Source organism: Perognathus longimembris, chromosome 17 (assembly GCF_023159225.1).
Source record: "Perognathus longimembris pacificus isolate PPM17 chromosome 17, ASM2315922v1, whole genome shotgun sequence".
Lineage (NCBI taxonomy): Eukaryota > Metazoa > Chordata > Mammalia > Rodentia > Heteromyidae > Perognathus > Perognathus longimembris.
The window spans coordinates 52,016,041-52,043,328 of NC_063177.1; the positions used below are offsets into that span (position 1 = coordinate 52,016,041).

Genomic DNA, 27,288 nt, shown 5'->3' on the forward strand with positions numbered 1-27,288 from the left:
TCCTTCTAGGCTTTCAGGAAAAGCCACCAAGAAGGACCTTGTTTGGAGAACCCAAGCTCAGACATTGATGTGTCCACCATAACAGGAGGAAGCACAGCACTTGTTTGGGTTAGAATCTCTTCCCATTTTAAAAGGGTACAGTTGGGCTGGAAATGTCACTTAATGGGAGAGTGCATGAAGCCCTGGGTTGGATTCCTCCATACCACAGAAACAGAAAAGGCAGAAGTGGTGCTGTGGCTCAAGTGGTAGGGTGCTAGCCTTGAGCAAGAAGAAGCTTCGTCCCTGGGCAGTCTGGGCTTCCAACCTGGCCCGCCAGCCTGCTTTTTACAGTCTCAGCTCCCAAGTCTGGGCTGGGATCCTGACAGGTCAGTATACTTTTTACTTCCCCGATAAATCCATCTTTTTACTTGAAAAAAAAAAAAAGAAGAAGAAGAAGAAGAAGAAGCCTAGGGACAAAACCAAGTCATCTCTATTATCAAACTTAATTACTAGAAAGTAATCACAGCCAGACAGAGGTGGCTCATACCTGTAACCTTAGCTAGTGGAAAAGCTGACCTCTGAGAATCATGTTTGAAGCTAGCCACCTGGGCAGGAAAATCCCTGAAACACTTATCTCCAATTAACCAGTAAAAATCCAGAGTAGAGCAGTGACTCAAATGGTAGTCCACCAGACTTGAGTGAAAAAGGTAAGGGACAGTGACCAGGCCCTGAATTCAAGCCCCAGGACACACACACACACACACACACACACACACACACACACACGGCAGTAGATATTGGACTCTTGGAATTTGCTCTCCCTAATTTTACAACCCAGTTGGAACTAATTTTTTAAGACCAGTTTTTTTGTTTGTTTTGTTTTTTGCCAGTCCTGGGCCTTAGACTCAGGGCCTGAGCACTGTCCCTGGCTTCCTTTTGCTCATGGCTAGCACTCTACCACTTGAGCCACAGCGCAACTTTGGCTTTTTCTATATATGTGGTACTGAGGAATTGAACCCAGGGCTTCATGTATACAAGGCGAGCACTTTTCCAGTAGGCCATATTCCCAGCCCCTAACACCAGTTTTGTTTTGCCAACACTGGGACTTGAACTCAGAGTCTGGGCACTGTCACTTAGTTTTTGCACTCAAGACTCGTGCTCTACCACTTGAGTCACATTTCCATTTCTGGCTGTTTGCTGGTTAGCTGCAGATAAGACTTTCATGGACTTTCCTGCCCAGGATGTATTCAAACTGTGATCCTCAGATCTCAGCCTCCTGTGTAGTTTCAGCATCCAGCTAGGACCACTGTTTTTGGGGTTGTTTGTTTGTTTTACTGTGATCCAGTACACACAGATTAAGCTGAACTGTGGAGATGTGTAGTGTTTGCTTTTAAACTACAATAGAAACTTATATGTAAAAATTGGGTTTAAGAGCTAATTAATGTGTGTGTGTGTTGTAGACCAAATACAGGAACCCTCATATGCTAACTCTAGCACTAAGATATGCTTCAACCCTAGCTTAATGTATATGCTCTAACCTTTACTAATCCATTCTGTCTCATTAGTAAAGGAAAATGGTAGTCATGTGCTTTATAACTTGGTTAAGTGGCTAAACTAATTTGTGGTCTAATGAGAAGAATTTCTACAAACATTACTTCGTTTTTTGTTTGTTTGGTGGTGGGGCTTGAACTCTGGGCCTGGACCCTGTCCCTGAGGTCTTCAGCTCAAGGCTAGTACTCTACCACTTGTCACAGCCACACTTCCGGTTTTCTGGTGGTTAATTGGAGAAGAGTCTCACCGACTTTCCTGCCCAGGTTGGCTTTGAACTTTGATCCTCAGATCTCAGCCTTCCGAGTAGCTAGAATTACAGGAATGAACCACTGGCACCCCACTCAAACATTCTCTTTCTTCTTCTTTTCCTTCTTTTTCCTCTTCCTCCTCCTCCTTCTTCTACTGCTGCTTCTTCCTCCTCCTTCTTTTTTTTTTTTTTTCAAGTCCTGGGGCTTGAACTCAGAGCCTGAGCACTGTCCCTGGCTTCCTTTTACTTAAGGCTAGCACTCTGCCACTTGAGCCACAGCGCCACTTCCAGCTTTTTCTGTGTATGTGGTGCTGAGGAATGGAACCCAGGACTTCATACATGCTAGGCAAGCACTACTGCTAAGCCACATTCCTAGCTCCTCAAACATTACTTCTTAATACCAATCTCAGTGAGTGGCCCTTAAGTGTAGCACTTGTGATTTAATCACCCATATTCACATATATTCTAAGGCCATCACTTTAAAAGCCAAATATAGTATCCATCTGTCCATCCTTTTTTTAGCTGTGTCTTCACCAAAAAAGACAAAGTGTGCTATTAGGAGAGACAGTCCTAGAAATTTATTTGCACATAAACAAAGAAGGACCACATGTTCAGGGCTTGCTAGAGCTATACAGTGAGACCATCTCAAGAAACAAGAGGGCTGGAATGTGGCTTACTGGGAGAGTGCTTGCCTAGCATGCATGAAGACCTGGGTTCAATTCCTCAGTACCACATACACAGAAAAGGCCAGAAATAGCACTGTGGCTCAAGTGGTAGAGTGCTAGCCGTGAGCAAAAGAAGCTCAGGGACAGTGCCTAGGCCTTGAGTTAAAGCCCCAAGACTGGCAAAAACAAAACAAAACAAACAAGTACTGAATGCTGGGGCTCCCTGACTGTAATCCTAGCTACTCAGAAAGCTGAGATTAAAGGATGGCAGTAAAAAGTCAGCTCAAATAGGAAAGTCTGGGTGATTAGTACTTCCAATGAATCACTTAAAAAAAAAAAAAAAGCTGGAAGTGAAATGGTGGCCCAAGTGGTAGGCCTACCTACCACTTAGCAAAAGAATGTCCAGGGACAGTGGTCAGGATTAGTTCAAACCCCAGGAACCAGTACACACAAGTGCACATGCACACATACACAAAACCTAATGGCTTGGAGCTCAGTGATATAGCACTTGCTACCCTCAGCACCACCAAGGAAACAACAACAAAAAAAGCGGTAAAGCCTAGCAAGCTTGGACCTCAGTGTTCAAATTCCAGTACTGAAAATAAACAAATAAAATATGGAAGATAGCTTTTCTTTTGTCAGGCCTGGGGCTTGAACACAGGGCCTGAGCACTATCCCTAGCATCTTTTTGCTCAAGGCTAACACTGTACCTGAGCCAGAGCGCCACTTCTGGCTTTTTCTATATATGTGGTGCTGAGGAATCAAACCCGGGGCTTCATGTATATGAGGTGAGCACTTTACCACTAGGCCATATTCCCAGCCTGCAAATTTTTATTTTATTTTTTTTTGCCAGGACTAGGGTTTGAACTTCAGGTCTTATGTTTATGTAGCTGGCAGTCTACCACTTGAGCTATCTCTGTAAAGTTAAAGTAAATGCAATGGTTGCCCTAGTTCAATTTTTGTTGGTTTTTCAGTACGAGGGTTTGAGTTTAGAGTGTAGTTGGGAGGCCCTCTTAACACTCCAACCATGCCCCCACCCTTAAAATGAACATAACTTCTAGTTTCACATTATCTTTCTCCTCCTCAGTCCAAGCCTTAACGATTACATGGTTGGCCAGACACCGTGGCTCATGAGTATAATTCTAGCTACTCATAAGACTGAGATCTGAACAGATCTCAGGAAAGTACAGAGACTCTTATCTCCATCTGCAAAAGCCTGGAAATGGAGCTATGGTTCCAAGTGGTAGAGAAATACCCTTTGAGCACAAAAACAGTGCCCAGACCCCAAGTTCAAGCCCCAGGACCAGCATACACATGAAAAAAAAGGTACATGGCTTAGCTTTACACTTTTTCTCTCAATTCTAAGCCATATATGCACAGTCCTAGGGCTTGGACTCAGGGGCCTGAACCCTGTTCCTGGCTTGTTTTTGCTCCAGCCTAGCACTCTACCACAGCACCCACTTGCAGCTTTCTGTGTATGTGGTGCTGAGGAATTGAACCCAGGGCTTCCTGCACGCTAGGCGAGCACTCTACCACTAAGCCACATTCCCAGACCCTCTAGGGTATTTTTCTTTTCTTTTTTTGCCAGTCCTGGGCCTTGGACTCAGGGCCTGAGCACCGTCCCGGGCTTCCTTTTTGCTCAAGGCTAGCACTCTGCCACTTGAACCACAGCGCCACTTCTGGCCGTTTTCTGTATATGTGGTGCTGGGGAATTGAACCCAGGGCCTCATGTATATGAGGCAAGCTCTCTCGCCACTAGGCCATATCCCCAGCCCTAGGGTATTTTTCTTAACTAAAGGAAAACAAGAAAATTAAAAAAAAAATTCACCTTGGGGGAGGGGGCAATGAAGGAGGAGGTAACAAACAGTACAAGAAATGTATCCAATGTATGAAACTGTAACCTCTCTGTACATCAGTTTGACAATAAAATTTTTTTTTAAAAATCACCTTCAATCAGCATTGCTATTTTGGAGATGAATTTAACTTCCTTTGCAAAAATAATTGTTAAAAATCAAATTTACAGGGCTGGGGATATGGCCTAGTGGCAAGAGTGCCTGCCTCGGATACACGAGGCCCTAGGTTCGATTCCCCAGCACCACATATACAGAAAAACGGCCAGAAGCGACGCTGTGGCTCAAGTGGCAGAGTGCTAGCCTTGAGTGGGAAGAAACCAGGGACAGTGCTCAGGCCCTGAGTCCAAGGCCCAGGACTGGCCAAAAAAAACCAAAATAACAACAACAAAAAAAATCAAATTTACAAAGATAGGCCTAGAAAGATGTGGGGAGATTTTTTCTTTAGCATTCCAAATTCTGTAACTTGTAAGCCAGTCAACATATATATGAAACATATATGACAATTCTTAGACTTAAGAGCTACCCAGAGCCACAGGGTGAAGAAATTTCTAAAATGACCCACCTCGTGTGGTCAGATGTCACTACTTACAGGGAAACCACACTCCACATTCCAAATAACAGATTAAATTCCAAGCTGTTTATGTGCCCTGTTCTAATTATGTTTCACCTAGAATAACTCTTTTCACTAGCTAACCTCTAGAAAAATGTCTGTGGCACATATGAATTTGCTACATATAGAACTTTCCTCACCTATAATCAGAATGCTGAAGTAGCATGTGGATATATCCTTTGATGGAGGTTTCAAAGAATCATTAAAATCCTGAAGAATGTTATTCCTTATGTTGACCAGGGCACAATTTAATATTAAACATTTATTTTAAAATCTAAGTGACTTACGCTGGAGCACCAAGTCTGTAATCTTATCTACTCACCAGATCTGAAGATTATAGTTCAAAGCCAGCCAGAGCACGAAAGTGACTCTTACCAATTAACCACCAAAAAGCTGGAAATTGCACACACACACACACACACACACACACAGATACTGCAGGCTGGGAATGTGGCTTAGTGGTAGAGTGCTTGCCTAGCATGCATGAAGCCCTGGGTTTGATTCCTCAGTACCACATACACAGAAAAAGGTGGAAGTGGCACTGCGGCTCAAGTGGTAAGAGTCTAGTCTTAAGCAAAAGAAAGCTCAGGAACAGTGCCCAGGCCCTGAGTTCAAGCCCAAGGACTGGCAAAATAAAAAACAAACCTATGCAACCTGTGGGCAGGAAAAGGAGGAGGAAAGTAGTGGAAAACAAAAGGGTGACATTGCCCAAAAGAATTGTACTCCTTATAATTGTACTCATGGTAACCCCTCTATACATTTTAATAACAATGAAATTGGCTCCACTTGTAATCTTAGCTACTCCCAAGTTAGTTTACCTTTTTTTTTTTTTTTTTTTTTTTTTTGGCCAGTCCTGGGCCTTGGACTCAGGGCCTGAGCACTGTCCCTGGCTTCTTCCCGCTCAAGGCTAGCACTCTGCCACTTGAGCCACAGTGCCGCTTCTGGCCGTTTTCTGTATATGTGGTGCTGGGGAATCGAACCTAGGACCTCGTGTATCCGAGGCAGGCACTTTTGCCACTAGGCTATATCCCCAGCCCGTTAGTTTACCTTTATTGAACATAAAACACATGCTTAGGATATAAATCAGGTTTGATATCCAGCCCAGCACTGCAAAAACCTTATCCACCTTACCACACATTGGTGGAAACTATCTGTAACCCCAGTAACTCAGTAGTATGAGGCAGGACAAGCAACAGTTCAGCCAACCTGGGCTACTCTCAAAAAATAACTTTCAGCCAGGTACCAGTGGCTTGCACCTGTTGCAGTTCAAAACCAGCCCAAGCATGGAATTCTGAGACTCTTATCTCCAATTAACCACCAAAAAGCAGGAAGTGAAACTGTGACTCACCCTTGAGTAATAAAGCTAAATGAGAGCATAACATAAACCAAGTCCCAATACTATAATACAGAAGCTAGCCTGGGCAAAAAAATTGACACTGCTATCGCAACGCAAACACACACACACACACACACACACACACACACACACACAAACACTCCTAGCAAATACAGCTGAATTCAAACCCCAGTACTGTAAATAAAAACTGTATTGCCACAAAGCAGTGAATTTTATTTTTACTTTTGGCCAGCCCTGGAGCTTGCCTCAGGGCCTGAGCACTGTCCCTGGCTTCTTTTTGCTCAAGGTTAGCACTCTGACACTTGAGCCACAGTACCACTTCTGGCCGTTTCCCATATATGTGGTGCAAGGGAATCGAACACAGGGCTTCATGTATAGGAGGCAAGCACTCTTGCCACTAAGCCATATTCCCAGCCCAAAGCATTGATTTTTAAGACATATATATGGAGTCTTGATCTTAACAGGCCACCCTAAGTAATCAATACTGAATACAAGAAACAGCCATCTGGACACAATCTCAATTCTAAATTTTGCTGCCAGAGGTAGCAGTGCAAACCCATCCTACCTACTCAGGAGGCTGGGATCTGGGAATCTTAGTATGAAGCCAATCCCATGTAACAAGCCAAAAGGCCTAACTTCTTAGAGGAGTGATGGTTTATGCCTGTGATCCTATACTAAGTAATCAGGAGGCTGAGATCTGAGGATCATAGTTCAAAGCCAGCCAGGGCAGAAAAGTCCATGAGACTATCTCCAGTAAACTACTCAGAAAAAGCTGTTGAGTGGCACTGTAGCTAATGATACAGCTCTAGCCTTGAACAAAAAGCTCAGGGATAGCACCTAGGCCCAGAGTTCAAACCCCAAGAAAAGCAAAAGAAAATGTTCAGTGACAATGATTAGGCCCCAAGTTCAATCCCCAGGATCCTCTTACTCCCCACCTAAAAAGAAAGCAAAAACTCAAGGTTTGGCTCAAGTGGCACAGTACTAGTTGAGTTTAAGGCTCAAATCCAAGCTCCAGTTCTGAAACAGCAATTAAATTGAACTGTTATTTTTCTCCATACAGCTACTTAAAATTGTAGTGTTCTACATACCTATTTTTTTCCTTTTTCTTTGAGGGGTAGGGGCTTCCAGTCCCTGGGCTTGTTTTGCTCAAGGCTAGTACTCTACTTGAGCCACAGGGACACTACTGGGCTTTTTTCCTGTTTATGCGGTACTGAGGAATCACACCCAAGGCTTCACGCATGCTAGGCAAGCATTCCACCACTAACCACATTCGCAGCCATACCTAATGTTTTAAGGCTGGGTTTTCTGTCTCCCGACAACTGTCAATTATGAATAAAACTTTTGCTAGGTTAGGGTGTATTTAATCTTTAGATAAAATGAAGCCCAAGTGGTGATTTATAAGCAGAGAAAACAAAATTACAACCTGTGCCTACATTACCCAACACCCCGATTCAGGCAATAGTTCTAGAAAGTACCTTGCAGTAGATCTCCACCATGATCCACATGTTTTGCTTATAAAGTTGTAGGACCCCCCTAAAGCATTCCCAAGCTAGACATTTGTTTAACTTTGTTGTTCTTTACTTTGGTGAAATCGTACTTCTAAGCAGGTTTATTCATTTTTTTTCTATGTTTCATCTTATTCTTTGGAATAAAGAAAACAGCTCATTTTAAACAAGAAGTTTATTTAAACAACAAGACGCTTGACTTGAAGGGAAAACTATCTAGGATTCTTTTTTTTTAAGAGTAATTTACCCCTACTTAAAGACAGATTGCCCTACATGTAACAGCTACGTACAAAAAAGTTATAAAATTGTCCTTGGTTTTACAATGATAAATGAAAACATTAAAATTCTCCAATCAAACAAGGTATGCAAGGATTTTTGTTGTTTTTTTCTTTTTTTGTTAAAACAGCGAGAGCAAAATAACTTACTGAAATATAAAGATAAAAGCTGAATGAGCATGCCACTAATGGAGAAGGGGGATATTTTCACAGAACCAGTATTTTTCCCCATCCCATCTCCATTTGATGTCAATCAAAATATACCATTGGCCATTTAGGTTTTTCTTTAAAAAAAAGGAAAAGAAAAAGAAAAAAGAAAAGCAATATGCTTGTGCACATACACCAGTTACTTTATGTACAATAAAGGAATGGGGAAGGGGAAAAATGAAAGAATAGAGAAAACTATACTGTAGTAGTCAGGATGTGGTGGAACCAAATTGCAGTTTTCTAATTAAGAATGTATTCTTGGTCTATAAGAACAAAGTTCTGGAGCAAAGTAGCAGGTTCCCTTTCTTAGTAGACACCTCCTGTCTGCTGCTGGAACACATCAATTGTATCTTCATCCTCCATTTCCAACTAGCATAAAAAAAGAAAGAACAAAATTCAGAATTAAGATCACTGAATTCTTTAAATCTTTGTGTTTTCAGACTTAAATACTTTGGAAAGTATACAAAAATTCTACTCAATTCCAGAGTTCATTACTGATGTAACAACAGTTTAATACAAGCTAGTAAAATGGCAGTCACGGGCTGGGAATATGGCCTAGTGGTAGAGAGTGCTTTTATTGTAAAATGGCAGTCACCTGTATTCCCAGCACCATGGGAGAAAGATAGGAGGATATGATTAAAGTCCAGCCTGGGACATAATATAAGCCTTGTCTCAAAGAAAGGGGGATGGGGAGGAAGGAAAGCCAGATACCAGTGCTTCATGTCGGTAATCTCTCTACAACGGAGGCTGAGATCTGAGGATCCCAGTTCAACAGAAGCCAAGGGAAGGAAAATCCCTAACATTCTTATTTCCAATTAACCACCAAAAATAGAAGTGGAGCTGTGTCAAGTGGTAGAGTGCTACAGTCTTGAACAGAAAAGCTCAAGGAACAGGGCCCAGGCCCTGAGTTCAAGCCCCAAGGTCAAACTCTCACTCTCAGGTACAATGGTTCTTGCCTATGATTCTGGCTACTCAAGAAATCAGGATGGAGCTGGGAATATGGCCTAGTGGCAAGAGTGCTTGATTCGAATACATGAAGCCCTGGGTTCGATTCCCCAGCACCACATATAAAAGAAAACAGCCACAAGTGGCACTGCGGCTCAAGTGGCTAGCCTTGAGCAAAGAGAAGCCAGAGACAGTGCTCAGGCCCTGAGTCCAAGGCCCAAGACTGGCAAAAAAGGGCTGGGGATATAGCCTAGTGGCAAGAGTGCCTGCCTCGGATACACGAGGCCCTAGGTTCGATTCCCCAGCACCACATATATACAGAAAAAACGGCCAGAAGCGGCGCTGTGGCTCAAGTGGCAGAGTGCTAGCCTTGAGCGGGAAGAAGCCAGGGACAGTGCTCAGGCCCTGAGTCCAAGGCCCAGGACTGGCCAAAAAAAAAAAAAAAAGAAAAAAAAGAAAAAGACTGGCAAAAAAAGAAAAAGCCAGAAGTGGTGCTGTGACTCAAGCAGTAGAGTGCTACCCTTGAGCAAAAAGAAGCCAGGGACAGCGCTCAGGCCCTGAGTTCAAGCCCCAGGACAGCAAATTAAAAAAAAACAAAAAACAGGATGATCTAAGTTATACGCCATATAACTAGACACCCATCTCAATCAATAAATTGGGAGTACTAGGACACACCTGCCATGTCAGCTCTACAGGAGACATAAGTAGGAAGCCTAAGTACAAAGACTGTAATCCAGGTCAGAGCATCCAAAAAATTAGACTAACAGAAAAATAAGGCAAAAGGGGCTGGGACATGGCAAGTGAGACTACTTGCCTAGCAAGCACCAGACCCTGAATTCAAACCCCAGTACTGGCAGAAAAAGAATGCTCACTAAAGAGTGATGTGTGCAAGACTGTACTATGATACGGTTTGAATTTAGCAATGTTTTTCCCCCCTCTTTTTTGTTGGTCATAGGGCTTGAACTCAGGGCCTGGGCACTGAACTTGAACTTCCTCTGCTAAAGGCTAGCGCTACTTCCAGCTTTTTCTGCCCATGTGATACCGAGGAATCCAACCCAGGGCTTCGTGCATGCTAGGCCAAGTGCTCTACCACTAAGTCACATTCCCAACCTGCACCTGAGCTTTTTTGCAAAAGTCTAGCATACTATCACTACCACTTTAATCTACAGCTCCAATTCTGGTTTTGATGATTAATTGGAGATAAGAGTCCCATGGACTTTCCTGACTGGTCTGGCTTTAAACTATACTATTCAGATTTCAGCCTCCCAAGTACTTAGTATTAACAGGCACGGGCCACTGGTGCCCAACTTAGGAAGACATTTCCTACAGCAGGAATTGTGCATGCCTGTAATATCAGCAACCAGGAACCAAAAGTTCAGTCTGCCAGTTTCAGTGACATCCTATCTCAAAAAAAAAAGAAGAGGAAAAAGTACAACACTGGAATAGAAATTCAGATATGAAATACTATAAACTGATACATGAAATACGACACTTTAGGCTAAGAACTAGGAGATGAACAGCTTATAGTATTACTTCTGGGGTTTTTTTCTGTAAGTTTATGTGTAAAAGGTGTATGCATGTATAGATGTATGTTAATTTTCCCTTATGCACAAAACTGGTTACCTCTAGGCACCAGAGTACAAGCAAGTGTTTAGAACTGACTTCCTAGCTGGGCACCAGGGGCTCATGCCTGCAATCCTAGTTACTCAGGAGGCTGAGATATGGGGATCTTGGTTCAAAGCCAGCTTGAGCAGTAAGTCATGTGACCCTTATCTCCAAAAAACAACTCAAAAAGCCAGAAGCGACACTGTGGCTCAAATGATAAGAGTGCTAACCTTGAGCAAAAGAAGCTCAGGGATAATGCCCAAATCTAAAGTTCAAGCCCAGAACAGGCAAAACACCCCCCCCGTCCCCCGTTTCCCCCGCAGGTGCCAGAAGGGTGAGATCTGGAAATGAGTTTGAAACTAGCATAGGCAAGTATAGTCCATAAGACTGTTATTAATAACTCTTTTCTCCAATTAGCCACCAAAACACCAGAGGAACTGTGGCTCAAGGGGGCAGTCTGTATAAAAAAAAAAAATCGAAAGACAGCACTCAGGCACTGATTTCAAACTCTAGGACTGAACAAGGGACCATGTCCAGGCGTCAGTTCAAGCCCCCAGTACTGGCATCAAAGTTAAATAAAATAAGGGCTGATAGAGGCCATCAATCCTATTACTGATGAGGGTAATCTAAAATCATTAAACTATAACCTAAAATAAAATTTAAATTAATTTCAGTTTGAACATTTTACAATGTCTCAAGGTACATTTGCATATTGAAACTGTTTTACAGTGAAACGTAAATACCCCATCTAAACAGACAAAATTTCCCCCACTTATCTGGGGAAGGTAATTTTGCAGCTCTTGGTGGCTACAAAATACAGTTGCTGCATGGAGACTGTCACCAATGGAAATTCCTTCAAAATATTCTTCTGAATACTAAGGCATGTCAAATCTGAAGCTTTATCAATATACCTGCATCTGGATGTGCTACTTTACAAATGCTGTATTTATCTGTTTTTTATTGGACAATTAAAATAAAATTCAGTAGTATAATATAAAGGACTTAAGACGCCTGTCAGTAACTTTTCTCCAAGACTGGAATTATTAAACGCAGTTAAAATAGTTCAAAAGAAAAAAAAACCAAAACAAAACAAGCTGGGTGGCCAGTAGTTTATACCTATAATCCTAGCTACTCATGAGGCTGAGATCTGAGTCTGAGGACCTTGGTTTGAAGCCAGCCCAGGGAAGGAAAGTCTGAGACACTCATCTCCAATTAGCCACCAGAACACCGAAGTGGAGCTGTGGCTCAAAGTGGTAGAGCACCAGCATTAAGCAAAAAAGCTCAGGGACAGCGCCCAGACCTGAGTTCAAGCCCCAAAACTGACACACTGACACACACAGACAGACAGACAGACAGACAGACAGACAGACACACACACACACAGCTTGTAACATAGATGTCCAGACAACAAACTGCAGTAATATGTTAAGAAATTAGGGGCTGGGGATATAGCCTAGTGGCAAGAGTGCCTGCCTCGGATACACGAGGCCCTAGGTTCGATTCCCCAGCACCACATATACAGAAAACGGCCAGAAGCGGCGCTGTGGCTCAAGTGGCAGAGTGCTAGCCTTGAGCGGGAAGAAGCCAGGGAGAGTGCTCAGACCCTGAGTCCAAGGCCCAGGACTGGCCAAAAAAAAAAAAAAAAAAAAAAAAAGAAATTAAAGTTTCAGATCTCAGACTCCAGAGGAGCTAGAATTACAGGTATGAGCCACCAGCACCAGACTGGGACACCATCTTTTTAGTAAGGATTTGAAAATTTGCCTATTGTCTAGACCTTTTTGTCAATCTTAAACTATAAGCTATATAAGACTAACAGTTGGATCTAAGGATAAACAAAGGCAAATTTACTCCCGCATAACAAGCTAAAATAAGGTTAACAGCCAAACAGTTACCTGAGAGAGAGAACCCTAGGCATGAACAAGGGCTGTATAGCAAGAAAAACAAGAGGAAGTGACACTGAAGTAGTAAACCTGAGTTTTAATTTATTTTTCCAAATGATACTAATACCAATGGGGTAGATTATTAAGTAAATACATTATTCCCTCTCCTGGATAAACTGTTTGGCATTTCCTGAATTTACTCCTACTCCTTCCATTCTGTCCTCTTTTGGCCACAGTTCACATAACTCCATCTCTTAAGAACTACATGTCAACATCTAACACTTCACAAATTCAGACAGTTAAAAAAAAAAAAAAAACTAAAGCACAATTTCCTAATTAGTATACATTTTTACCTGTGCAGGTGTGTCTGTTTCATTGATTGGCTGCCCATCAAATCGGAATCTGATCTGCCTCATCGATAAACCCTAAAAAGTTTAAAAGCAAAAACAAAACAAAGTATTATCAAGAAATAAGAACTCCATTTAAATAAAAATGTGTATATTTACCCAGTGGATATACTGAGATAATAAAAAAAGAGTCATCATCAAAAAAAAAATCATCAATATGTTACCACTTCAATGTGTGGAAAAACTTGGAGATTTCTCAAAAGTACAAAGTTTGGACATTAAGTAAATTGGCTGGAATAATGGTAATTTACTTCATATATGCAGGGCCTTAATTTGGTATCCCAGTATTGTAGCCCAGAATTAGAAAACAAAATATAGACCTCCCGAAAGGAGAAAAATTCTACCACCATGCTTTAAAAGGATATGATTGAAATAAAATTTTGCCAGTCCTTATTACTATGCAATTTCATCCCCCATATTGTCAAATATATTTTTTACCCCTTGGACTTGTCAAGACATTTTTGTTTTGTTTTATTTTGTTTTTGGCCAGTTCTGGGGCTTGGACTCAGGGCCTAAGCACCGTCCCTGGCTTCTTCTTGCTCAAGGCTAGCACTCTGCCACTTGAGCCACAGCGCCACTTCTGGCCATTTTCTGTATATGTGGTGCTGGGGAATCGAACCCAGGGCCTCATGTATACAAGGCAAGCATTCTTGCCACTAGGCCATATCCCCAGCCCCTTGGCAAGACATTTTTGCCTAGAAAACAGGCAATTAAACTGTTAGTCCTTAAAACTTCCCTATAGAACCAGCTGGCTGGGTTTAATAATCCACAACATGGAGGGGGAGGCACAGGTTATCTGTCTGGCTTAGCCCTACATCCCTTACACAGTAGGTGCTGATAAATAGACAGGATGACACTACAGCAACATACATGAAATCATACTTTGCTTTTTCTTGTTTTTATTATTGGGAACAAACTTGGGACCATTGCTCTCACTTGACTTTCTTGCTCAAGGCTGGAGCTTTACCATTTAAGTCATTTCTCCACTTTTCACTTTTTGTTGGTTAATTGGAGATAAGTCTCACTGTTTTCTGTCCCAATGACCTTGAATTGTGAAATTCAGACCTCAATTCTTTTTTCTTTTTTTTTTTTTGGGGGGGGGGGTGTTGGGGAGGGGAAGTCCTGGGGCTTGAATTAAGGGTCTGGGCACTGTCTGCAGTTTCTTTTGCTCAAGCTAAAGGCTAGCAATCTATCACTTGAGCCACATCACCATTACCTGCTTTTTCTGAGCGGCTTATTAGAGATAACAGTCTCATGAACTTTTTTTTGCATAGGCTGGCTTCAAACCACTCATCAGATCCTAGCCTCCAGAGTATCTAAGACTACAGGCCAGAGTCACCAGCACCCAACTCTCAGTCTTGAGTAGCTAAAATTATAGGCACAAGTCACTAGAACCTGGACAAAAACTATTACAAAACAAAACTCCGGTGGCTCACACCTGTAATCCTAGCTACCTAGGAGGCTGAGATCTGAGGACCAAGGTTTGAAGCCAGCCCAGGCAGTAAAGTCCCCATGAGAGTTTAATCTCCAATAAACTACTCAAAAAGGCCAAAAAGGACACTGTGGCTTAAGTGGTAGGTAGAACACTAGCCTTGAGCACAAAGAGGTTCAGGGGCAGCACCCAGGGCCTGAGTTCAAGGCCCAGGAACAACAAGAATAAATAAATTTATATTGAAAAAGAAATTATACTGTTTGGTTTCTAACTGTATTTATACTGACATTAAAGAAATGATCAGTTTAAATATGCCCTTCTGCAAAACTACATTTCACTTATAAAGTATTACTTACCTGACAAAGGGAAAGTAGGGGAGAGAAAAGCTGTTAATGACAAGCAAATGCAGACAAGGAAACAAACTGATTCCTGTTATCATTTCAAATTATAAAGGACAACTGTACATAAACTCTTATTAAATATCAACTTCACAGAAAACTCACCTCAGTTTCTAAGAATACTGAAAGCAAATGCTAATTACACATTTGTATGAGACCTTTCTCCTTGAATAAGGTAACACTGAATATGTTCAAATCTACCCATAATAAGAAGATCATATTGCTTTCCTGTAAAATTCTTCTATAAAACAGGCAAGAGAGGGCTGGGGATATGGCCTAGTGGCAAGAGTGCTTGCCTCCTATACAAGAGGCCCTGGGTTCGATTCCCCAGCACCACATATACAGAAAATGGCCAGAAGTGGCGCTGTGGCTCAAGTGGCAGAGTGCTAGCCTTGAGCAAGAAGAAGCCAGGGACAGTGCTCAGGCCCTGAGTCCAAGCCCCACGACTGGCAAAACAAAACAAAACACAAAAAACCGGCAGGGGGGCTGGGAATATGGCCTAGTAGCAAGAGAGCACCACATATACAGAAAACGGCCAGAAGTGGCGCTGTGGCTCAAGTGGCAGAGTGCTAGCCTTGAGCAAAAGGAAGCCAGGGACAGTGCTCAGGCCCTGAGTCCAAGGCCCAGGACTGGCAAAAAAAAAAAAAAAAAAAAAGGCAAGAGATCCCAACTGAAAAAGTTGGGTATGATGGCTCATATCTGACATCCCAGTTACAGAAAGATACCATCTAGGTCTGCCAAGGAATGAGATCCTACTTCAAAAGCATCCAAAATAAAAAGGGCTGGAGGGGTGCAGTCAAGTGACAGAGTACCTCCTCAGCAAGAGTGAGGCCCTAACTCACTACTGCAAAGATGACTTTTTTGGGGTCCATGCCGGGGGGCTTGAACTCAGGGAGCCTGGGGACTATCCCTGAGCTTCTTTTGCTCAAGACCAGCACTCTACCACTTGAGCCACAGCACCACTTCCAGCCTTTTCTGTTTATGTGGTTCTCAGGAATCTAACCCAGAGGTTCATGCATGCTAGGCAAACACTCTACTACTAAGCCACATCCCCAGAGCCCCCCCTCCCCCCCGCCACAATGACCTTAAATGATTAATACATTGCACTTCCACACCAAACCTTTCCTTGAAAAACTACAAGCAATACCTATGGTTAAGCAGGTGAGATAACTTCAAATCACTGTTCACGACACTAAAATTTGTGATTATGCAAATAACTCAATGCCATGTTAATAATTGCATTTTTTGTGTGCTGGGACTGCAGTTTGAACTTAGGACCTAGACACTGTCTCTTACTTTTTTGCTCAAGACTGGCACTCTATTACTTGAGCCACAACTCCACTTCTGAATTCTTTTGGTAATTTATTAGATATAAAGAGTCTCACAGAGCTGGGAAGGTGGCTTAATGATAAGAGTGTTTGCCTAGCATGTATGAAGCCCTGGGCTCGATTCCTCGGTACCACTTAAACAGGAAAAAAAAAAAAAAAAAGCAAGAAGTGGTGCTGTGGCTCAAATGGTATAGCAAAAATAAAAAAACTCAGGGACAGAGCCCAGGTCCTGAGTTCAAGCCCATGATCTATACCCCCCCCCCCCCACACACCCAAAAAAGTCTCATGGACTTTCCTGCCCAGGCTGCTTTCAAACTGTGATCCTCAGATCTCAGCTTCTTAGGAAGCTAAGATTACAGGCAATGAGTCACTGGTGCCCTGAAAAAAGTGTTATCTGCTAACAGCCAATCATAGACATCTTCATGCCTGACCCTTCTCTCATTCTGTCTATTGGTAATGTCAATGTAACATGGATCAAAGAGATGGGAGTATAGGTGTGGACCACAAGCACCTGGTTTCAACCTAGAGCTAGTACTCAAGGCATGAGCACTGTTCTTGAGCTTCTTTTGCTCAATGCTATCATTCTATTACCAGAGCCAGTGCCACTTCTGGCCTTTTCTGTTTATGTGGTACTGACCAGTAAAGCCCAGGGCTTCCTGAATGCTAGGTACTCTACCAAACCATATTTCCAGCACCATCTTTTTTTTTTTTTTCCTTTAAATGAAAGTCCTTTAAATCCTTACTCTTATCTGATTAACTAGCAAGAACCAGAAGGGCTGGGTATGATACAAACACTGAAAAGATGGCTCTAACATATAACCGAGCAAGAGCAGTATATTTTTTGGCCAGTCCTGGAGCTTGAACTCAAGAGTCTGAGCACTGTCCCTGGCTCCTTTTTGCTCCAGGCTAGCACTCTATTGCTTGAGCCACAGCACCACTTCCGGCCTTTTCTGTTTATGTGGTGCTGAGAATCCAACCCAGGGCTCCATGCACACTAGGCAAGCACTCTACCACTAAGCCTCCTTCCTAGTAAAAATATTTCCAAGGCATGTAATTATCTAGCTCAGTAAGACTATGTAATGTAAGCCTGAGCACTGGTAGCTCATGCCTATAATCCCAGCTACTTAAGGTGGTTAAGATCTGAGAATCATGGTTTAAGGCCAGCCTGAGCAAGAAAGTTCATGAAACTTTTTCTCCAATCAACCACCAAAAAGCCAAAAGTGGATGTGTGGCTCAGTGGTAGAGTACTAGTCTTGATCACAATAGCTTAAGAGCAGGGGCTAGGAATATGGCCTAGTGGTAGTGCTTGCCTAGCAGCAGAGTGCTTGCCTAGCATACATGAAAATCCCAGCACCACATAAACAGAAAAAAACTGGAAGTGGCCAAGTGGTAGAGTACTAGCCTTGAACAAAAAGAAGCCAGGGACAGTGCTCAGGCGCTGAGTTCAAGCTTCAGGACTGGCAAAAACAAATAGCACAGGCCAGTACAAAAGGCAAAGCAGAACCCCATCTCAAAAATGGTTATCAAATGGGGCTGGTGATATAGCCTAGTGGCAAGAGTGCCTGCCTCGGATACACGAGGCCCTAGGTTCGATTCCCCAGCACCACATATACAGAAAACGGCCAGAAGCGGCGCTGTGGCTCAAGTGGCAGAGTGCTAGCCTTGAGCGGGAAGAAGCCAGGGACAGTGCTCAGGCCCTGAGTCCAAGGCCCAGGACTGGCCAAAAAAAAAAAAATGGTATCAAATGGGGAGGGCTAAAGAACACAGTAAATAATGAACAGTAAGTTTATTTGCATGTATGAAAAGAACAATGAAACCTATTGAACTTGTTTGACAAAGGGGAGAGATAGTAAGAGAGAGATAGAGAGGATTCGATATGGATACAATGTGTTTAACAGTCACAATGTGACAGAAAGAGTGGCTCATGCCAACAATCCTAGCTACTCAGGAGGCTGAGATCTGAGGCTGGAGGCTCAAAGCCAGTCCAGGCATATTTGGGGAGGAGGAGGGAAAGGGGGAGGTGGGGGAGAGAGAGTAAGAGGGAGAGAGGGGGAGGGAGGGGGGAAAGAGGGAAGGGGGGAGAGCGTGCACAAACACACACCCTGGGCACTATGAGCTTCTTTTGCTAATGGCTAGTGCACTTACTACTTGAGCTATAGCTCGATTTTGAGTTTTTTTGGTATTTTAGTGGCAGTAAGAGTCTCTCAGGGGCTGGGAGTATGGCCTAGTGGAAGAGTACTTGTCTTGCATACATGAAGCCCTGGGTTCGATTCCTCAGCACCACGTATAAAGAAAATGGCCACAAGTGGCGCTGTGGCTCAAGTGGTACAGTGCTAGCCTTGAGCAAAAAGAAGCCAGGGACAGTGTTCAGGCCCTGAGTCCAAGCCCCAGGACTGGAAAAAAAAAAAAAAAGTCTCTCAGACTTTCCACCAGGCTGGCTTCAGATCCTCACATCTCATCTTCCTGGGTTGCTAGGATTATAGATGTGAGTCACCGACTCAGCTAAATTTGGAGACTCATTGCCAAGTGAGCACCAACAAGCCAGAAGCAGAGGTGTTGTTCATTCAATTGAGCTCCAGCTGTGACCAAAAATGTCTAGCAAGATTTTAAGTTTTGGGGGCTGGGTCTCTGGCAGTAGGAATATAGCTCGGTGGTAGAACATGTATGTACCTAGTATGCAGAGAATCTGGGTTTAATCTCCAACATCATACACAAAACAATAATTATTTGACTTGGGCACCAAGTGGCTCACACCTATAGTCCTAGCTACTCAAGAGGCAGCGATCTGAGAAGTGCACTTTAAAGCCAGCCCAGACAAGAAAGTGTGAGGGTTGGGTTTTTTGTTTTTGTATGTTGTGGGGGGCTTGAACTCTGAGTCTGAGAGCTGTCCCTGAGCTCTTCAGCTCAAGGCTAGACCTTCACCACTTGAGCCTCAGGGCCACTTTCGGTTTTCTGGTGGTTAATTGGGGAAGAGCCTCACGGACTTTCCTGTCCAGACTAGCTCTGAACCATGATTTTCAGATCTCAGCCTCCTGAGTAGCTAGGATTACAGGCATGAACCACCAGGTCTGTGAGATTTTTTTTTTTACCTTCAATTACACACACACACACAAAACCACAGAAGTGGAGCTGTGCCTCAAGTAGAGTACCACCAACCTTGAGGTTTGTAAAAGCTCAGGGGCAGCTTACTAGCCATGAGTTCAAGCTCTAGGACTGGCATACAAAATAAGCAAATAAAATATGACCTCTGATATTGTGCTATAGGCTTATGCCTGTAATCCTAGCTACACAGGAGGCTGAGATCTGAGGATTGCAGTTCAAAGCTAGCCTGGGCAGGAAAATCCAATTAATCACCACCCAAAAGCTAGGAACTGTGGCTCAAGACTCATCTCCAATTAACCACCAGAAAACTGGCTCAGGGACAGTGCCTAGGCCTAGTTCAAGCCCAATATCGATCAAAAAAAAGAAAGAAAACAGTTGAATGTTGCAAGACACTGGTGGCTCAAGCCTGGTAGTCATACCTACTCAGGATGCTGAGCTCTGAAGGTTGTGCTTCAAAGCCAGGAAAGGAAGAGCTAAAGGAGCCCAGGCCCTAGCTTAAGCTCCAAGACCAATTAAAAAAAAAATGTTGAATTTCACAATCCATGTTTCAGAAAACCTGCTGTCCTAAAACTCCTATTAAATTTCCAAACTAGTTAAAATACTCAAAATAAGTGTTCTGACAGGGGCTGGGGATATGGCCTAGTGGCAAGAGTGCCTGCCTCATATACATGAGGCCCTGGGTTCAATTCCCCAGCATCACATATACAGAAAATGGCCAGAAGTGGCGCTGTGGCTCAAGTGGCAGAGTGCTAGCCTTGAGCAAAAGGAAGCCAGGGACAGTGCTCAGGCCCTGAGTCCAAGCCCCAGGACTAGCCAAAAAAAAAAAAAAAAAGAAAAGAAAAGTGTTCTGACAATTTTAAGTACTTATAAAAAGCTAACAAGTTTTTTTAACCAAGCTCACTCTTATTTTCTTATTAAAGTAAAATTACTTTTATTTGGGAGTTTATTACCAAGTCTTATAACACTCCTGGAATTGTACTAGGATCAAACAATTCTAATCAAACAATCCTAAGGTTTTTATGAGGAATCTATATATCAAGTATACAATAAAACTGGCATATAGGCATATATTCATTGTACCACAAAGTCATTGGAATATTATGCTAATCTAGTTTCTGAGTCTCAAGAAAATAAGTTTTTTTAACAGACATATTAAATGAAAGTACACATATTAATTCCTCACCTGTCGTTCACAATAGGCTTTCATTAGTTTACTAAGTGGTGTATGCCTCTTAATCTTAAACTGCACCACAGAACCATCCTGCCCCGCCACCTTCAAATTAATATGATCGTTGTTCTCAGTCTTGACTCCTTCCTGTTGAGAGAAAAATAAAAGTATAATTCGGAAAATGTAAAATACAAACACCTTTTAAAACAGCAGCCGCCCAAGTTGCCTCAGAAATCAACAGGTTTCTCAAGCTGCACGATAAAACCAGCACACAGCTGTTTTCAGCCGCTGAAATCAATCTGAGATGAGAAATCCAGCAACACAATTAGAGCTGTCTCAAGAACAGAAAAGCCTTCATGAGATACTATCTACGTCAAAACTAACACTTGTAAAAGGTGGGTTTCATCCCATTTAACTGAAATAATTCTCCAAAGGCTCAAAATTTCGTCAAATGGCATGTTTTCTGTTACTGCCAAAAAATCTTTGCCCCCAAAGAGTAAGTATCCTTTCTCTTTTCAAAGTGATATAAAGAACACAAACTGAAACTGAATGGGGGTGAGGGAGGGAGGAAGGAAGGATACACGAGACCGCCACAACTCGCAATTCAAAACTCATCACTATTACTAAAAAGTTAGCAGCCCTTGCTTAAAAATTTTAATCTACATAGTAATTAAAAAAAAAACTCCTCTATGGACCACCACTACCTAGTACTCACTCTCAGCAGCTCCATTTTGCATATTCTTGGTTAAAAAGATCTGAGTTCTCCCTTTCCCTGGCTGTTGTGAGTCAAACAGGGTTTTCTCCCCAAGTCTTTGTAGATTTCAACCCAATCTCAAGTTCATCAAGGAATTCCGCAGCCCCTAAATCGGTCCAGAGAGTGATGGCGAGCGTGGGGGAGGGCGTCAAAGCAACCTCAATTAGTGGGGTTCCCGCGTGCCCCTTGGCTGCGTGTTTCCCCCCCCACCCCAGGTCCGCCGAGAAGCCGTTTGGTGGCCTCAGAAACCCTGGTTCAGAAGTTCTGCCCCCGCCGAGTCTCCGCTCCAGCCTCAACCTCCAACTTCTCCAAACCACCTGGCCGCCCCCGGGTTCGGGGATCGTTGACACCCCGGGGCGGGCCGCCGCCCCTCCCCCTCGCGCGCCCCGGAGCACACTCAAGTGGGAAATGGTCCTCGGGAGTCCCGCGGGCCGCGGCCCCGTGGTTCCCGGCCCGGCAGCAGCTCATTGATTCGTCCCCTGGCCCTCGATTGGCCGCCGCGGCGTGGGGGGGGGGATGTAGGGGGGGGTCCGCCAGCGACCGGTGCGGCGAGTGGGGAGCCCCGCGCCGTCGCGGACGGGACTCCCGCCAACGCCGAGGATGGGCTCCGCGCTCCCAACGCCCTCCTCACGCGCGCCGGCGGGCGGGGAAGCCCGCGCGGGGCCTATTGGGCCCGCGAGCGCCCGCGACCGGCGGCCCGCCTCGCGGCGCGCGCGCTCGGAGGCCCGGGGGCGGGGGGAGGACGGCGGGGCCTCCTCCCGCGCGGGCGGGAGGAAGGGAGGGAGGAAAATGGCGCGGAGCGCCGGGCCTGGAGCCGCGGCCCCGTGGGGGGCCCGGGAAGGCGCGAGGAGCCCGCGGCGGGCTCGGGCCGGCTCCCGACCCGTGCGTTCCCCTCCCCCGCGCGGCGACGCCGAGAGCCGGACGCCAAACTCACCTTGGGCTTTTCGTCGGCCATCGCGAGCGCCGGAGTCTCCTCAGATGCCGCTTCACAAAAGAGGCCCCCGGTCCGCACCGAACGAGCACACAGGCAGCACCACAGCGGCTGGAGGAGGTGGCAGCGGTGGACGACGCGGAGGGCGCGCGCACGTCATGCGCTCCCTCCCCCAACCTTGCGTGCGCGAGCACGAGCCGCCGAGCCCTCCGATTGGCTCCCGCCTCGCGGGAGCGCGCAACGCTTACATAACCACCCCCACCCCCCCGCCCCGCGCCGCCGCCGCCTGAGCCAGGCGCCCGCCGGGTCGGCGGGAAGAGGCGCGGACACGCGCACCCGGCCCGCCGCGGGGGCGCGCCTGGGCTCTGGGCGGGGCTGTATTGTCCTCCTTCTGTTAGTGGAGCAGAATCAAAATGGCTTCCAGCTGGTCCTTGGCGAAGACGAGTGGGGCTCGAGGCTGCCCTCTTGGAGCCCCCCGGGCCGGGAAAGGTAGACCCACTAGACGTGGAAGACAGGGCCCAAATCAAAGCCCAGACGAGAGATTCTGGAGGAAAAAAAGAAAAACAAAACCAAAAAAAAACCTCTTGTTCTTTGGGCCAGATGCAGCCCTCTGATTTTCAGAGCACCATCACACTTCCTCTCAGTCGTCTTCACCCGGGCCCTGGGGATGTAAGGCTCCCCCACCCCCGCCCAGGGGCTGCCCTCGGGGCTGGGCTGGGGCTGCAGGCCCCGCGGGGTAAACCCCTGGTTCATTCCAAGCGATCCTGCACCGCCCGGGCTGGAGGCCGGGGCCTGGGGGCCGGGAGGAAGCCCTCGCCGGGCTCCCAGGGATCGAAGCCGGCCTGGGCAGGGGGGGCAAAGTCCCCGAGGTTCGCATCCTCTCAGAGGTGGAAAATACCCGGGACGGACCCCCTCCCCCCTCTTCCCGCCCCTAGGCTGCGAGTTCAAGCCTCCTCAGCTCCGGGACAACCCACTTTAGAGAGAACTCAGTACATCACGGAATAAAAAGGCCCGTGTAAGCGCAGCCTCCCCCGGCAGCCCAGGTCTGAGGATCCAGGTAGGAAGGAAAAAGGCTCCCCCCCCCCCCCGGGAACTCCAGCAGCATCCTGGCCCCGAGTTCGAGTCTCAGAACCCGGGCACACACACAGCTCCGGCTTCGGGTAAGGAGCTGGGAGCTGGGGCCTCCATTCTGAGGCCTCCCTCCCCGGGTCCCCGCGCTCCCCTGTACAGGTGTGTGTGCGTGACCGTTGGGGGGTTGGGGGGGGGAGGTTGGATAAAACAAATCTCGAGGACCGAATGTTCCCACCGGAACTCAGTAGTCCGTTCTGGGTCCAACAGCTTGGAAAAAAAAGTTTTGTTTTTTTTTTAACAAAAAAGTCGGTGGCATCTGTCCCCGACGGGTCGCCTCCCACTCGGGCACCCTCGGCGATCTGGAACCTTCCGCGGAGCCGCCCTGCACAAGGTCACCTTGGCCCCCGATCTCTCGCCCTGAACTCCCGCCGAGTCACCAGCGGGCTGCCCTGTGACCTTTGACCCAGCACTCCAGGAATTTCTTTTCTTCCTTCCACCTTCCCTTCCTGGCTCCTGGGGGAGTGGGGGGTTGTTGTTCCAGACCCTTTTTAATGACCCATTATGCACATCCCCTGGGTGATGTCAATCACTGCCCGGACCATTGATTGTATTTATTATTTACTTATTTTGCCTAATGCGAGGGGGGCTTGGACTCAGAGCCCGGGCACATCCTCAGTTTTATTCTGCTGGAAGTGGGTGCTCTACCATGTAACCACAGCTCCAGCTCTGGCTTTTTGGCGGTTAATTGGAAATTAAAAAAAGAAAAGCCTCAAGGACTTTCCTAAGTTATTCAGGAGGCTGAGATCTGAGAATCTCTAGGTTCAAACCCACCTGGGGCAGGGCAGGAAAATCCTTAAGATTAACCATCAAAAAGCTGAGCTGGGAAGGGGGGGGAGGGGAGGAGGGAGGAGGTAACAAACAGTACAAGAAATGTACCCAAGGCCTAGCTTATGAAACTAACCTCTCTGTACATCACTTTGACAATAAATAAGAAAAAAAAATGAGCTGTGGCTCAAGTGTCAGAGCACCAGCCTGGAGCAAAAACACTGCCACAAAAATAAGAAGAGTACAGCCCGGTGCTGGTGGCTCGCACCTGTAATCCTAGCTACTCAGGAGGCTGAGATCTGAGGCCCCAGTTCAAAACCAGCCTGGGTAGGAAAGTCCATGAGACTCTTATCTCCAATTAACCACCAGAAAACTGGAAGTGGTAGAGTGTTAGCCCCAGAGTTCAAGCCCTATGACCAACCAAAAAATAAAAATAAGAAGAGTAGGGCTGGGAATGTGGTTCAAGTGGTAGAGTGCTAGCCTTGAGCAAAGGAAGCTCAGGGACAGGCCCTGAGTTCAAGCCCCAGGATTGGCAAAAAAATAAAAAAAAAAGGAGTTTGAAACTGTGATCCTCAGATCTCAGCCTCCAGAGTAGCTAGGATTATTGGTGTGAGTCACCAACACCCCACACCATTAAAAAAAAATAATTCTCAAGGAAGTGACACTGCGGCTCAAGTGCTAGCCTTGAGCTGGCCCTTGAGCTCAGCCTTGAGCTGAGCTTGCCTATAGCTAGCCTTGAGCTCAGGAACAGGGCCCAGGCCCAGAGTTCAAAAAAAAAATAATTCTCAAATGTGTATTTCTCATATAGATCTTGCTTTGAGCTTCTCACTTCTGAGCTGCTCCATTCAGATGTCTCAGAGGCATCTCATATTTAATAGATCTCAATTGAAATCTTGATTTTATTTTTCCTGATTTGTCCTTTCCCTCATCCATATCCTTTCTCTAAATGGCCGACATTACAATCCCGACTCCCAGCCAGAAAGTCTGGGGACATTATTATCTCCTCCAGTCTTTCACCACTTACTACATTTCATCAGTTTCCAAATCTTATCCATTCTATCATCTAAATACCAGTGAAAACTATCTACTCCAGTTCAGATCTTACTTTTAGCTTTGAGTGGAGTTTCTCCTAGTTTTCCTTGGTGAAGAAGTTAAAGAAGGCCAGGCAAAAAAGCCAAAAAAAAAAAAAAAAAAAAAAAAGGTGTGTATGTGTGTGTGTGTCTCAAATGGTAGAGCATTAGCCTTGAGCAAAAATGCTAAGCCAGCGTATGATGAGGCCCGGAGTTCAAGTCTTAATACTTGCACCAAAAAAAAAAAAAAAAATATATATATATATATATATATATATGGAAGAAATAAGAGAACCAACAACTGTCAGACGACTGTCGTGTACTAGGCACTGGGTGGAGATTCACTAGTTTTAGCTCGTTTTCACCTATGTAAACCCTTTGTTGGGCACCAGTAGCTCATGCCTATAATCCTACTTACTCAGGAGGCTGAACTTGGGTCATTTTTGTTGCCACAGCACGCTTTCCCAACTTTCTTAGTATTTCGAAACCTGTCAAAGATGATGGAAGTGAAGGTACGGCTCAAGTGATAGAACACAAGCCTTGAAGAGAAAAGCCAAGGGACAGTGCAAGGCTCTGAGTTCAAGCTCCAGTACAGTACACACACACACACACACACACACACACACACACACACACACTACATAACATTAAACTTTCCTTCCTTAACAACTGAACGTAATTCACAGATTTAATGCAATACTCATCAAAATCCCCAATGTTAGTCATCACAGAAAAAGAAAAGTCAATCCAAAAATGCATGTGGAAATATAATAGACCCCAAATAACAAAAGTAATCCTAAGCAGAAAGAGCAATCCAGGACATATCACAATAGCATATTTTTTTAATTGGGTTTAAGTTATTACATATATTTCACAATATACATTTTAACTTTCACAGTGATGGAGATTCATTCTACTCTACATAGCTTATGAAGTCTGTGATCTTTAACAATACAATCACTTCCTCCTTTTTACATAGTATGTACATTACATTCCTTTTGTTTAGCAAAATCTGTTCCCTCCTTCACTCATTCCTTCCTTCCCATTCCCACCCAAAGTTGCTTAGTTCCCTTTCATCTGTGTCCAATGTACCAATGGCACCTTCTGCTATATTATTGTTATTAATATTCTCATACATTTTTCACTCATTGTGTGTTCTCTTAGCTGTTTACTGTGTTTTGATATCTTGAGACCTGTTTACAATAACATATTTCAAATTAGACCACAGAACCATAGTAACAAAACCAGCATGGGAAAGGGAGCAAGTGGCTCACTCCTTTTATTTTAGCTAGTCAAGAGGCTGAGCTCCAAGGACTGTGGTTTGAAGCCAGTTCAGGCAGGAAAATCCATCTTCAAATAAGCACTGAAAAACTGGCAGTGAAGATGAGGCTCAAGTAGTAGAACACTAGAGCACTGGTAGAATGCTACAGAGCATTTTGGCCCAAGGACATTGCTCAGGCCCTGGGTGCTATCCCTTAGATTTTCCCTTCAGGCTGGTGCTCTACCAGCTGAGCCATAACTCCACTTCTAACTTTTTTGCTGGTTAACAGGAAATAAAGGTTTCATGTACTTTCCAGCCTTGGCTAGCTTTGAACCTCAGATCTCAGCTGCTGAGTAAAGGAATAAACATGATGGTTGTTATGCAATGGAAAGGTTTATGTGTTTGTTTTTGGCTGGTTGTGAGTTTTGAACGCAGGGCCTGGGCACTGTCTCTGAGCTCTTTTTCTCAAGACAAGCACTTCAGTTCTTTGAGCAGCAGCTCTACGTCTGGTTTTCTGGTGGATAATTAGGAGATAATGAGTCTCATGGACTTTCTTACCTATGCTAGCTTTGAATCATGATCCTCAGATCTCAGTGTCCTGAGTAGCTAGGACCCACTGGTGCCTGGTTAAGAAAAGTTTATACTATGAAAGGTGAATTTAAATTTTTGGCAGGCTGGGCATTGGCTCATGCCTGTAATCCTAGATACTTAGGAGACTGAGATCTGAAGACCAGGGTTCAAAGCCAGCCCTAGCAGGAAAGCCCCTGAGATTCTTATCTTCAATGAAACCCAGAAACCAAAAGTGGAGCTGTGGCTCAAAGTAGTAGAGCACTAGCCTTGAACACAAAAACTCAGGGACAGT

General features: G+C 44.9%; 1 protein-coding gene across 1 annotated transcript; it reads right to left on the reverse strand.

Annotated features, from left to right (window-relative positions):
- Window positions 1-7,924: 7,924 nt before the first annotated feature.
- On the reverse strand, window positions 7,925-22,360 carry Sumo2 (small ubiquitin like modifier 2). Its single transcript, XM_048366177.1, has 4 exons — window positions 22,203-22,360; window positions 20,530-20,661; window positions 13,033-13,104; window positions 7,925-8,618 (listed from the first exon to the last, which is right to left on the reverse strand). The coding sequence occupies exons 1-4, from the start codon at window positions 22,221-22,223 to the stop codon at window positions 8,556-8,558; spliced, it is 288 nt and encodes a 95-aa protein (XP_048222134.1). The 5' UTR covers window positions 22,224-22,360; the 3' UTR covers window positions 7,925-8,555.
- Between the last annotated feature and the right edge of the window lie 4,928 nt (window positions 22,361-27,288).

What these genes read in the sequence shown, in the direction of transcription:
- Sumo2 (XM_048366177.1), bottom strand. Translation starts at nt 22,223, where the DNA reads ATGGCCGACGAAAAGCCCAAG. An exon ending in AAGCCTATTGTGAACGACAG is followed by an intron (nt 13,105 to 20,529) that starts GTGAGGAATTAA and finishes TAAACTTTTTAG; the next exon opens with GGTTTATCGATGAGGCAGAT. An exon ending in AAACAGACACACCTGCACAG is followed by an intron (nt 8,619 to 13,032) that starts GTAAAAATGTAT and finishes TTTTTATGCTAG; the next exon opens with TTGGAAATGGAGGATGAAGA.